The sequence below is a fragment of the Labeo rohita genome, chromosome 12, assembly GCF_022985175.1.
Source record: "Labeo rohita strain BAU-BD-2019 chromosome 12, IGBB_LRoh.1.0, whole genome shotgun sequence".
In the NCBI taxonomy this organism is placed as follows: Eukaryota; Metazoa; Chordata; class Actinopteri; order Cypriniformes; family Cyprinidae; genus Labeo; species Labeo rohita.
This window is the reverse complement of record NC_066880.1, coordinates 13,147,105-13,161,310: the sequence shown is the minus strand read 5'-3', so window position 1 is coordinate 13,161,310 and position 14,206 is coordinate 13,147,105. Positions and strand designations below refer to the sequence as shown.

Genomic DNA, 14,206 nt, shown 5'->3' with positions numbered 1-14,206 from the left:
CTCCATAATGATCCCCTACTTCCTAAAGCACTCAACCATGACCATCACCTTTCACCCCTTATCCTCTTCACTGAATCGTGCTATTTACATATGTAAAGTCCAGCTCCCACCTCTAGCCTTGCCTGTCTCTAAAAAGGCTCATCCTGAATAGAGACACTCCTGTCATTTAAGTACAATGCTACTGGTTTTTCACACTTAGATGTAGCTTGAAGGGAGGTGTGAATGGTAAATGCACTCGTATGTAAGGAGAGCATTATTTAAATCTATATGTTGCCAGGTTTATAGCCTTACGTGGCAGATTACGATCAACAGAGGTGTCAAACTCATTTTTGCTCAAAGTCTGGTCTTCTTTTTGGCCTTTTTGCAGGTTAAAATGTCTGGAATAAACTTTATGCAGCTTTCATAACCTACACTCCCAGTCAAAAGTGTTTGAAAGTGTTTATTTATTTATTTATTTTTTTTTAAATTCTGTTCTGCTCACCAAGCCTGCATTTACTTGATCCAAAGTGCAGCAAAACACTACAATTTTGAAATATTTTTACTATTTAAAATAACTGTTTTTTATTTGAATATATTGATTATAAAGCGCTTTGGGTGTATGGCAATACACAATAAAAATGCTATATAAATGCACTCATTGATTCATTCATATTTTAAAATGTAATTTACTCCTGTGATTTCAAAGCTGAATTTTTAGCACTGTTACTTCAGTCACATGATCCTTCAGAAATCATTCTAATATTCCGATTTATTATTATTATGTTGAAAACAGCTGAGTAGATTTTTTTCAGGTTTCTTTGATCAATAGAATGTTCAGAAGAACAGCATTTATCCGAAAAAGAAACCATTTGTAACATTATAAATGTCTTTACCATCACTTTTGATCAATTTAAAGCATCCTTGCTAAATAAAAGTATTAATTTCTATCATTTCTTTTCCAAAAAAAAAAAAAAAAAAAAAAAAACTGACTCCAAGCTTTTGATTGGTTTAGTGTATAATGTAAAAAAATACTCAATTGTTTTAAATATTGATAATAATAATAATAATAATAATAATAAAATGTTTCTTGAACAGAAAATCAGCATTTTTTAATGATTTCTGAATTTAGCTTTGATCACAGAAATAAATTACATTTTACAATATATTCAAATAGAAACAGTTATTTTAAATAGTAAAATATTTTAAAATTTTATTGTTTTTGCTGTACTTTGGATAAAATAAATGCATGCTTGGTGAACAGAAGAGACTTCTTTAAAAACATTAAAAATTTTACTGTTCAAAAACTTTTGACTGGCAGAGTGCATATTGGGATAAAACAAACAAACAAAAAAAAGCGCAAAGAATGTATTAATGTCATTAATCAGAGGCTTTAATATTAATATAGGGCCTATATGTGAAATTGGTAATTAGAGATATTAAAAGAAAATTGTACAGCTCGTTTTAATTGCTCCTTAAAGTCTGAATATACAATTTTTGTTGGAAATTACAAAGCTGTAAATTCATGTACAGGCATCACATAAAACCAAATGTTTATGTTTTACAAAGCACAAACATGATCCAAACTCTCTCACAGCCTTTTTGTCCCTTTCCCTGATCTAAGCTCTTGAAGATAACAATAAAATAGGTGTGGAGTCCTTCCAGTAAATCTAAAATAACTGAATAAAAATGATACATAAGAATTCCTCTTTAGTATTAGGCAATAAAATAATAAAGCCTCTGGCAAGCCTCTTTCCTGACCACTGACTACGTACTTTACAAGAGCAGAACCAAGAATATCTAAACACAGATGTAACATCACACACTTAGGATCACAACCCCTATCCCCTATCCCCCCTTTTACCAAGAAACAAAACCTAAGAAATATGAGTGGCTTTAAAGAACAGTGATGTAACTTTCAAATGAATCGCAAAGAGAGAAAGCAGAAACTGAGAGGTCTGGGCAAATTACACTAAATAAAGAACAAGAGCTTCCTTCATTGTCACATCACTGTTTACTCGAGTGCCATCGGTCTGTAAACTCAAGGAGATTTAACGACAGACGGATGTGTCTTGATAATGTTACACGCTCCCCCTGAAGTCCTCGAATCCCATTTTAGAGTATTTGGAGTGGAATGATTCATTGCTTTAATAGAGTGGTTTTAGTGATTCTGTGTTCGTAATGAATTTGTAAAAGTACTCGGAGCCTTATTGATCAAATGAGCAGTCTATTATTAAAGCATAGCATTGATTTGAGACTTTAAATGTCAAATCTATAAATCTCGCATATGCAGACTTATCACAGATGTGAATGTTTAAGAACTTCTCGTTCCACACCTCTCGTTCTCTTTCGATTTGAGTATTGCTTTTGAGAGGGCAGGACGTTGTGCTGCAGCGTTACAGTATTGGAAGGCCTCTCCCCCATTTTTTTCTTGTTTTTGTGAATGAAATGTACAATTACCTGGGCTTGGGTTTCAGCAGTGCCTGTTCTGTCAGGTCTGCGCCCACGACAATCAACACATAAACAGCCATAAACACAGAGCTGCTGCTCAGCTGGAAGAGCACAGCTGCTGCTGTTTACCCTGAGCGGCCCAGAAAAACATCCTGTACCGTGCCGTCTTTGAGCCCGGCTGCTCCCCTCCAATAATAAACACCACTGCGGTTCAGACCCAGACCCCACGCATGCTGGGCGGCTCCTCTGCTACTCCTCAGCTAAATGCCAAAATCTCTAAAGCTGGGCTGTAGAAACTAAAGAAACACACACACACAAAAATTCTTATGTAAATGACCAGCTGCTGATGTGTTTATAAAAGCCTTACTCATTTAACCAATGAATGTTTTTTTAGCAGTTCTATGCTTTGAAAGCGTTGAAGAAAAAATCTGGAAATTAGAATTATCTAATGCACATTAATAATTAAACTCAAATGGTTAAGTCCACTTTTCAATATTGATTAATGGAAGTAACTTTTTTCACTGGTGAATGTTTATGTCTGTAATTGTTCGATTTACTTTGAAGCCAGAGCTTTAACTCTGAGAGTTTAACTGTGTCAACTCTGGTTGAGTTAAATGATCACGTTTGCATGATCCGTTACGTTAAGGACAAACGAAGCCCATTAAAGTATTTGGAGTACATGTTTATCTCTTTCCTTTTGTTTGTATACTCTTGTTGTATTTTTAGTGCAGACAAAAGGCCTGTCGTTTCTCGAGACAGGAATTAGCTGGAATGCGGTTCATTAATAAACCTGTTTCTCTGTTTACCGCAGCAGTGGCATTCCACAGCCCGCCTGTGAAGATCAAGAAAGAGCCTCAGAGTCCCGGCTCAGACCCCAGCCAGTCTTGCAGCCACAAGCAGAGCTTCAGCTACCCCAATGGAGAGCAGTGCCTTTACGCCAGGTCAGTCGAAAGCCGGATGCTGCTTCTAGATGCATCTCACTTCTTTCTTTGATGACGTGAACGGGTTTACTGCATTCACCTTTAGCCCTGTGGACAATATTAAACACAGAAAATAGATTTTTAAAACACACATTTCACACTATAATGCATGGTTCCTCAAATCCAGCCCTGGGAAGCCACTGCCCTGCAGAGTTTTGGCCTGATTTTGTTCAAAATGACATTACACTGATTTGTTCTTCAATTTCACTTGAAGTATCCACCTTTTTCTTTAACGCGTAAGTAAGCCTATAGGTGAGACTTTCGGTTCATTAGCCGCTATTGAGAAATAATGAGAAGAATGACAACGTGCAGTAAACGGTAAAATTGTTTGCACTACAAACCAGTGTGCTCATAAGTAAGATAATACATTAAAATAAAATGGTAAGTCACACCAATCTGCAATATCAAGCAGCAAAACAAGCTGTTTGCACAGCTAAAAATAGCTGGACGCAGATGAGACTGGAAGCCAGACAAAATTTACAAATGGCCATGCCCACTCGTACGGGAAGAAAAAGGTCGATATTAGGACCATGATCAAAGACACCTGAGGTCTTCAGAGTTATTAGAAAATTAGTGGTAGGTGAATATCATAGTATCAGAGTGTTTAGTTTCCCCCTGAAATCATGAACATTTCCATCACTGCAAAAAATGCTTTTCTTACTTAGACATTTAGTCGTTTTCTACACAAGTAAAAATTGTCTTGTTTTCAAGTAAAAATTGAGTTTTTGCTTAGAACAAGCAAAATAATCTGCCAATGGGGTAAGCAAAATAATCTTATTTCAAGCAGAAAACAAGATTATTTTGCTTACCCCACTGGCAGATTTTTTTACTTGTTTCCAGCAAAAAAAATAAATAAATAAATAAAACACTTAATTTTGAGTTCTTTTTTCTGAAAACAAGAATAAATAAATTTTATTTATTTCTTCTTAATTTAAGAATTTTTAGATATTTTGGCTGGAAACAAGACAAAAATCTAGGTAGGAAAATTATTTTTTGCAGTGATCATGTTTCCATCACCCTGTTTTTATGCGCGTTTTGAAGTACTGCATACGAAACGAGTTTTGGAATTGGCAAATTTCAAAAGAAAATCCCTTAATTTGCAAAAAAGTGAGGTGGTTTTTGACTTTTGTTAAAAAGAGTTAATGCAATTAATGGGAGATGGAAACATGTTTGCTGAATAAATTCTTCCATGCGCATCAAAAAGGCGCATGTGACTTTTTTTTAAGTAATTTATATGAAAATTGTTAAATTCAGTGGCTTCTCCTACTTTTCTTAGTGATATTTATTGCCAGTTTATCAGGAAGTGGTGATTTTGTTCTTTTTGACTTGTTGGATTGAAACTGTGCTTATTTGCAAACACTTTATGTGATATTCCAGTTTTGCGCATAAGTTAAATGCGCAACTTTGAGTGGAAACCTAACTTTGTGTCATTTTGAATACATTTCAAGGGATGCAATAGGTTGTAAACAATTTTTTAAATATTCTGTCATTAATTACATTAATATGCAAGACCTTCGTTCATCTGCGGAACACAAATTAAGATATTTTTGATGAAATCCAAGAGCTTTCTGACCCTGCATAGACAGCAATGCAACCGAAATGTTCTCAGGTCCAGAATCGTAATAAGGACATCGGTAAAACAGTCCATGTGACATCAGTGGTTCATCCGTAATTTTACAAAGCTATGCAAATACTTTTGTGCGCAAAGAAAACAAAAACAACGACTGCAGTCAAGAATTCTTCTCCTCCTAGTCCTCCGCCATTTTTCGAGGGTACCACGATGCATGCTTGTGCATTCCTCTGGACTATTTTACCGATGTCCTTACTACGTTTCTGGGCCTGGAAACATTTTAGTTGCGTTGCTGTCTATGGAGGGTTAGAAAGCTCTCGGATTTAACAAAAATATAAGAAATGAGTGTTCCGAGGATGAACAAAGATCTTACAGTTTTGAAACGACATGAGTGGTGAGTAATTAATGACAGAATTTTCATTTTTGGGTGAACTATCCCTTTAAGGCTGATTTTTACATTTAATTTTATTTAAATTGAATTTAATGTAATACAACAAAACAATATTTTTACACATAAGAGATGAAAACATCTGAGGATCAGAATTTGTGTAAAAAATATTATAAATATTTTTTAAATTAATATAGAAATAGTTTTCCCACTCTTTGTTTAGATTATCAATTTTAAAAGTTACAAATTATTACGCATTTTAATAATTTAGGAATGATACTTTTCATAAACTTCATTTAAACAGAGAAAAAAAGAAAAAATCATAATACAATTTTAATAAAAATCTACCCCGAGACATAAAAGTGTTAATGGGAAAGAAATGCATTGTTGACTTTGAAAGTGTCCGTGTGCCCTGCAGTGCCTACGAGCAGAAGAGAGCCGTGGCAGCAACAGCAGCAGCAGCGGCAGCAGGAGGATCTAAGAGCTCTTGTCCAGGGACACCAATGTCTCCTATGCAGCATTACTCCCCAAAACCAACAGTGGGAACTCGGCCGGAGTCAGGGTACATGAATACACCCTCAGCCAGCCAATCCCACGCCTGCCACAGCCACAGTTACCCCATGAACCCCAGGTAACGATAATGATAAACAATGTGTAGATGTGTCAACTTTTAAGTAGGGATGCATGATATATATCGGTACCATACGGGTTGAGAAACGGTCATAATTAGTCATATTAAATACATAAATATTTAATTCTTCCTGCTATAGCAGCCAATGTGATAATCAAGGTCTCATTTTCCCTCTCAGTTCCAGGTTCCCTTCCGGTTCCGCAGAGATGTGCCCACCATTCGCTTCCCAAGGACAGGCCTTGCAGCGCATGCATCCTGCCCACGCCACCGGGGGCGGAGGCGGTGGTTACCACCGGCAACACTCTGACCCCTGCTTGCCTTATCCTCCTCAGCAGAACTTCAAGCAGGAGTACATGGACCCGCTGTACGACCGAGCGGCCCACATGGCTGCCCCACAGCATCAGAGGTTTCCTCCAGCCCATATGATGGTTAAACAGGAACCCACTGACTACACTTACGAACCTGGTACGTGAGTCAAAAGACTAATGACGGAGTGAATTGATTTGCTTTGAAATGGTGTTTCATCTCCTCTCTCTTCCTGAAAAATCAAACCACATTAGGCCACTAATGTAAACAGCCAATTCCTTCTTCGAAAAGATTCTGTTTGTTCTTCTCCGCTTCCACATCCACTGACACTTTACAAAGGTCTCAGCCGTGTTTCTGTACCTCTCCCCGCTCTTGCTCCTTCACCCCTCCCTTTTCTGCCTGTGTTCTTTGAGAAGGAGGGAGGCATAGGAATTTCATTGAGAAAATGGAGGGCACTGGAAAGACTAGAATCCCCAGCGGAGCGCTCGCGGGTGTAGGGTTGCACCAGCGGCTTCCTTTTTCTGCAGGCAGATGAACTCATAATGGAAAAATGAGCATAGCCTCGGTAACCCGAGCTCGTGCGCTGGCTTGGTTTGGGCGGGCGGGAGGTGGTGGTGGTGGTGGGGGGGGTGGGGTGGTTGTGTTGTAGCCGGGGGGCTCGGGCCATATACTTACAACACAGGCGAACTCACCTCCTCCCTGACACAGGGTCGAAACACAACACCCTGCGCAGGTCCAACTTATCAGTGCTCTGTGAAAGACTACAAACAACAGTGATCTAACAAACATTGCACATAGATTATCTTAAAAACAGAGTTGTCATTTCAACCAAAAAAAGGAAGCAAGACCTTTTCTGGGTTCGTTTATCCCCTACCAGTTTTTTTGAGGTACTACTTGTCCAGTATAGTTATTGTTAACTAAAACTAAAACTATTAAAACGATTAAATACATTTCCATAGTACATGAAAATATTACATGAAAAACTTTAAACTTAAAAGACTTAAACAAAAATTAGAAATGCTGCCTTTGTAACAAACTGAAATAAAGTTTGACGTACTAAAATTACTAAAACTGAAATAAAAAAACCTAATAAAAATTACAAAAGCACTTAAATGACCAAAAATTAATTTAAAATGCAAACTAAAAAGCAGTGTTTAAATAACACTAACACTGTTAAAACACTGATGCTGCTTGGTTCAGATTCATACGTGCAGAAATGTGGCAACTTTGGATGAGATAGTCTGGAACAAAAGGATGTTTGTGTGAGGATTGAGTGCCCTATCTGAGGTGGAGTACAGCATGTTATCAGTAGATTCATCCCTGCCTAGGCCAGTGGCTGCCGCTCTGCTACAGAACAAAAACAGAGAGAAATACAAGCTAACACGAATAAGAAACTGTACCAACACTTTTGTATGGAATGCGGTAGATCTGCATGACTGAATCAAAATAAAACTGATAAGAAAAAATGGCTAAGCGGGATTATTAAATTGCAAAGGCTGTGGTTTAAGTAAATAAATATATGTGTGACGTGAAGTGCGGCACTGTGTTTATTTAAACGTGAGCAGTTCATGATCCAGTGTTTTTAGCATCCTAGAAAAAAAACCCTCTGCATGTGCTGCTTTTTTAAATAGTAACATATCACATTATAATTATTAAGACACTTTCTATTGTTATTATATATCAGAAAAAACACAATTATATTTTCCTGAATCGTGTATTTTACAACCCGATTCGGATAGTAATTGTGAAATCGAATTTTAGCATTTACAGGGGTTAATCTGTGATTTTATTGCCATCCAGAATGCCTGTGATTTTCTCCCATTGCTTGCGTAAAAATACCAGGTCGAATTAATTCACAGCTCTATGGAAGCCCATTTCTGCCACAGAATTAAAAAAAGGTGACTTATGTATTCCACAATTCAGAACTGCAAGATATAAACTTGCAATTCATTTTTTTTTTCTCAGAATTGTGATTTAATTTAGCAATGGCAAGTTGCTAAATTAATTGTGAGCTATAAACTTCTAGTTCACTTATTGTGAACTCACAATTCTGAGAAAAAATTCTAACTTAACTCACAATTGCATGTTATAAAGTCAGAACTGCAAGATATAAAATTGCAATTCTAAGAAAAAAAGAAGTGGGACTTTATTTCTCAGAATTGCGAAGTTTATTTCAGAATTCTGAGAAAAAAGTCAGAATTCCAGTATGTGAACTTGCACTTGTGAAAAAAAGGCAGAACTGTGATATAAAAACTTGCAATTACTTTTTTTGTTTGTTTTTTTCAGTGGAAAAAAACAGGCTTCCATACATCTCTTATAACAGTTCATAAGAATAAATTGATTAAAAATTCATTATTTAAATCCTTTTTGACCACTGCCAAACACCGACAACGGTTGCACTGTAATTTGCATGCTTATTTATTACTGAAAAAAAAAACAATACTGAAATCCTGGAAAATGTTTACAAGAACAATATTTCATAAACCAAGCTGCTTTGTTTACCTTATGTAAATAAGAGGTTGCATTAACTTATTTCTGCTAATCTCCACATTTTTACTCGCATCCATTATTGTGAGAGATAAAATGCAAGACAAAATAAAATCTGAATTTATTCTTATTATTCCAAGCATATGATATTTTATTTACAGCAGACAATCATGCGACTGGCCACGTGAGCCGCACACTCCCAGGTTCCCAGGTTCCACCGTGAATAAATCACCACCCGAATGCATGAGTTTTATATCACTGAGGTGCCATGCAAATTTATTTTTACAGACGTCCACATGAGAAACAATTACCGTCTGAATAGGGCTTATGTTTTAGAGGGGTCCTGTGACTGTTTCAGCTGAAAATGCAACTGAATAAGTTCCAGTCCAACAGCTCCGTCAACAGTTACATTAATGAGTGCTATGTATGAGAAAAGTGCTCCAGTCCCTCAGAGCTCTTTCTCCCCTGTGACCTCTTATCACGGCCTCTGCCACTGCATTCTCCAGCCATGAATCATGACTCCACCTCACAAACTAACCATTTCTCATTTATACTACAGTATAGAAAGAGAGAAAGAGAAGGAGTGGTACGACAGTTCTTAAGCTAATTCTTGCTTCCTGCAGTGCTGTGTGACTGTTTAAGATCCACTGCTCTTTACTGGCTAAAAATAAAGCTGCAGACAGGTGATATTATGACAAATGACTTTATGACAAATGGACCTTTTGTCCTTGAAGCACTCAGTGGCAGAGGTTATCAAATCTGCAGATGCACCAGCCTCACACCCTACAGAAATAGTGCCTAAAGAGGACTAGGAATGATTAGCTCTGTTCTTAAACCTAGTGAGCTGCCTCACTGCTGACTACCTACATAGGCCTTCTAAGCATATCCTAACTACAACAGAACCTCATAAGGGAATAATTACGAATGCAAACAGGAAGCATAAATAAAGATTTTTTAGATTATTTGCATGCATGCATCTATTACTGTGAGTCATTCTTTTTTGTGTTTTCTTAACAGATGTGCCTGGTTGCCCCTCCATGTATCATCACAATGAGGGCTACCCCAACCCACAGCACAACAGTGAAGGTAAGGACATGGTTTGTCCATCTAGAAACATGCAGTCCTAGAATGTGCACTTCACACACTCACAGAACGTCAGGATTGGCCAGTACAGTGCGGTCACTGGCTAACCAGGCCAGAGGGTCTGTGTTTCTGTTGGCATCGACATTTGTTTCTCCCTTGCCTAAAGAATTCCAGGGTAAATATTACTACTGGAAAAGACGAGTATTTTTCCTGGAGTGAAGAAAAATAATCCTTCTCTCCGCTTGCTGCATTTGCCGCACCATTTTGGGTATTTTCAGTTGTTAGCTGATCTCTGTAATGAGCCATTAGATACAGAAAATTTAGTTCCTTGCTTCATGAGTGTACATAACCGAATAATAATAATCATCAAGAACTCTTGTTTCCCATAAAAGAATTCATAAATATCAATGGAAAAACGGTTATTATATTCATACATCTCAATTTGAAAAGTCAAACAGGAAAATGCTTTTTATTATTAATGACTACCATTAATACATTAGCACAATATAACTCAAGTGGACTGTCTTGGTATCCAAACTACTAATAATTCCCTTGTCCTATCTTACTAGGTTACATGTTTGAAAATGATTCCCGCGTTGTTCCTGAGAAATTTGAAGGTAAGTCTCAGATGTCCAGATGTTTTAATACAAGTATTATTTTAAAATACACATAGTCTGTTCAAGTGCCTAGCTCAGACAATGAGAAAAATGTGAAATAAAATGAATACAGTGGGGCCCAAAAGTGTGAAACCTATAGAAGCATGTTTCTGCCACTAAATAAAAACAAAAAAAAAAGTAATTGTGACTTGTTAATCTCAAAATTGTGACTTTTTTACATCGGTGAAAAAAGTCAAAAGTCAAAAGAACAACTGCAAGAAAAAATGTCAAAATAGTCAGATATAAACTTGCAATTGCCAGCTATAAAGTCAGAATTGCGAGATAAACTCAAATTTGTGAGTTATAAAGTCAAAACTGCGATATAAACATGCAATTGCAAGTTTTAAAGTCAGAATCGTGAGAGATAAACTCGCAATTGTGAGTTATAAAGTCTAAACTTGCAACTGCGAATTATAAAGTCAGAATTGCGAGAGATAAACTTGCAATTGCAAGTTTTTAAGTCAGAATTGTGAGATAAACTGTCAATTGTGAGTTATAACGTCTTTTTTCTCAGAATTGCGTGATATAAACTCTCAATTGCAAGTTATAAAGTCAGAATTGCGAGACACAAATTCACAATTCTGAGAAATGAAGTCATAATTGCAAATTTATATCATGCAATTCTGAGGAAAAAGTCACAATTGTGAGATGTAAACTCATGAGAAAAAGTCAGAATAGCAAGACTTTATCTCGCAATTCTGACTTTATTTTTTGCAATTGAGTTTATATCTTGGAACTTCCCAGAATTGTGAGTTTATTTTTCAGAATTCAGAGTTTTGAGAGTTCTGAAGTGAGAGATAAGAAGTCGCAATTACCTTTTTTTTTTTTTTTTTTATTCAGTGGTGAAAACGGGCTTCCATACAGACACTTACGAAAAAGGTATTCACTTATTTTTAAAAATGTAATACAGTTTTTTCATCACAAATCATTACCAACATAACAATCAGAATGGAAAGTTGAATTGAAAAATTAATAGAAATGCAGTGTTGCCGAGTCAGCAGTTTTCCAGTGGAATACTTGGAAAACCACAGGCTGAAGCAAACAAAAGTGTATTTTACCCCCCCGGAACGTTTGAGTAGCAATTGGGCAAGTTTTATTGTGAAAACCTGGCAACCCTGTTTAAATCTCAATATTTCTTAGTATTGGCTTATTTATTCTACACTGAATGAACTCCACAAGTTTGTGTAAAACCTGATGATTACATTCTCCAGCGTGATTTGAGAATGATCCAAAGAGCATCTTGAGCTTCAGTGGAAGCAAAAACATCTGACCGTCTCTACAAAGGAGTTCACATGATCAGCGTCAAATTTGCTTATTTGATTAGCGACCTAGAAAGAGTGCAGATTCCAAAATATTTCTTACTCGGTTCACAACATTTCTCATTTTAAAATCCTAAAAGTGTTTATATTAGATTTTGAGTCTTCAATTTTCAGCGTGGCCTCCCCACTCTATGAATATTTGCGATTTCAAATCAAGTCCTTATCACCATGTGCTAGCTTGGATTGCTTTTTATAGATGAATAATGGACAATCTCTTTTCCTGTGCTCAGGTGAGGTGAAGCAGGAAGGGGGCGGTGTGTTTCGTGAGGGCGCCCCCTATCAGCGCCGCGGCTCACTGCAGCTCTGGCAGTTTTTGGTGGCCCTCCTCGACGACCCCAGCAATGCGCACTTCATCGCGTGGACCGGCCGTGGCATGGAGTTCAAACTCATCGAGCCAGAGGAGGTACGAGTTCACGAGTTCTCAGAAGGCAGAATATTATTTTATTTCCAAAAAACATGAATAGCAATTGATCATTCAAAGAACTAAGATGACAATATGATTATTGGGAGGTTCAGATCAATTCATGCAGTGTTTATTCAGCCTTAGAGAGAATAAACAATGGGTTTCAGAGATTTGCTTGCGATCAGCTCACAGTTCCCCAGGGCCTAAGAACACATCCACACGATGCCAGTTTTCCATTAGCTGCCATGCATTATTTACCCCACTTAACAGCATAGTGAAATAAAATGGAGAATGGCTCCATTACCAAATATTACAACCTTCCATTTCGCCAGAGTCTAAGCACACCGCAGCGGTCGAGACGAGAGCGTTAACCTCCTATTGTCTGTGGTCAGTAGACAGCTAAATGGCATGACTCAGCAAACTATCATGCAGAGATGCATCCATCAGTTCTGCTCAACTGTACGCATGAATCATTCATTACGGCCAAAGTTTTACTATCGCAATTAAAGCGCAGAGCTCTGTCAAAGACCAAAAAATCTGTTCCTCAAATGTCAGCAGAACCACAAGTTTACTGGCCCAAGATGGAACAACAGTTTTTTTTTTTTTTTTCTCAAGGGCTCTCAAGTTGATCCTTCAATTTCAGAATACATAAGTATTTCCTCTAGGTTTGACAACTAGCAGTTTGAGCTGTGCGCCATGTGGCGTTTTGGTCAGCGTTTAGTGGTAATTTGGTTGTATAAAAGGGAACTGCATTATTTTGTGGGGACTCGCCCTTCCTTTTCATAGTTCAGTTGTTGTATAGTCACAAAGGACCTCTTGTGTTCAAATTAAGTCACTACAGTACAGTCATTTCCTGCTCTAATGGTCTGTATTATTTTTGTACTTATTTTGACACTCTAGGTGGCAAGACTCTGGGGGATGCAGAAGAACCGTCCAGCCATGAACTACGACAAACTGAGTCGTTCTTTGCGCTACTATTATGAGAAGGGAATTATGCAAAAGGTATTGCATCACCTATTTTATGGTCTCCTATGCTTTTTTGTTCTTCGCTTCAACCCTCATGTTGGGTTGAGATTGACATTACTCTATATTTGGGGTCCCAGAGACTCCAAATATAGACAAAAATGTGAATGTGAGGGGTTATTATTTTTGATTACGAAATAATTAATATTTAATACCAATTTAATTTCTCTTATATTTCAGGTGGCAGGTGAGCGTTATGTTTACAAATTCGTTTGTGAGCCGGAGGCTCTGATATCCTTGGCCTTTCCCGACAATCAGCGGCCAAGTCTGAAGGCAGAATTCGAGCGCTACGTCAACGAGGAAGACACAGTGCCGCTGTCTCACCTCGACGAGGGGGTGTCTTACCCTCCCGAACCAGCTGCCACCAACATGGGCCCTCAGTCCTACTCCAAAGGCTACATGTACTAATGCCACCAACATTCTCCCATGTTCCCCATCCCAGTTTACTACCCGCTGCACCTATTGCACATGCCCACCCCATCCACTTGTATATAAGGCTATGTTTTTTTTGTTTTGTTTTGATTAAATTAATCTTTAATCTCATTAGGGACTCTGCATTCCTCTCACTTCTGAGGCCTATCTAATCTAAACACAGTACTGTGGATCAAGAGATTGCTTAATAAAGACCCAATATTACTACTATACCAGAGTCAACAGTCTCTGTTTCTTATGTTTGCAACACACAAAATTGCAGATGGTGTTTACCTGTGACTCACTGATGCAGTTTACTAGAAAAAGCTATTAATTAATGTATTAATCTATAAACACTATTTTTGCATAAACCGACCTAAACTCAAACAGTCTTAAAATGTAAATTAACCTTTTTGCCATAAAGAGTGGCCACGGCCATTTGTAAATTTTATGGGTCTAGCTTCCTCGTCAAGATATTTTTAGCTCTACAAAACGGCTTGTTTTGCTGTTTGATATTGTAAA

At 37.4% G+C, this 14,206-nt stretch overlaps 1 protein-coding gene across 2 annotated transcripts in view; it reads left to right on the top strand.

The window, feature by feature from the left end:
- The window catches only part of etv4 (ETS variant transcription factor 4), a 31,689-nt gene extending 17,876 nt beyond the window's left edge, over positions 1-13,813 (top strand). For both annotated transcript variants that reach the window (XM_051125114.1, XM_051125115.1), the window contains exons 5-12: positions 3,239-3,368; positions 5,784-5,996; positions 6,175-6,461; positions 9,807-9,875; positions 10,442-10,489; positions 12,078-12,250; positions 13,151-13,252; positions 13,454-13,813. In XM_051125114.1, the coding sequence (XP_050981071.1) occupies positions 3,239-3,368; positions 5,784-5,996; positions 6,175-6,461; positions 9,807-9,875; positions 10,442-10,489; positions 12,078-12,250; positions 13,151-13,252; positions 13,454-13,681 (1,250 nt within the window). In that variant the 3' untranslated portion in view covers positions 13,682-13,813. The remainder of the gene's footprint in view (positions 1-3,238; positions 3,369-5,783; positions 5,997-6,174; positions 6,462-9,806; positions 9,876-10,441; positions 10,490-12,077; positions 12,251-13,150; positions 13,253-13,453) is intronic.
- Positions 13,814-14,206: the final 393 nt, after the last annotated feature.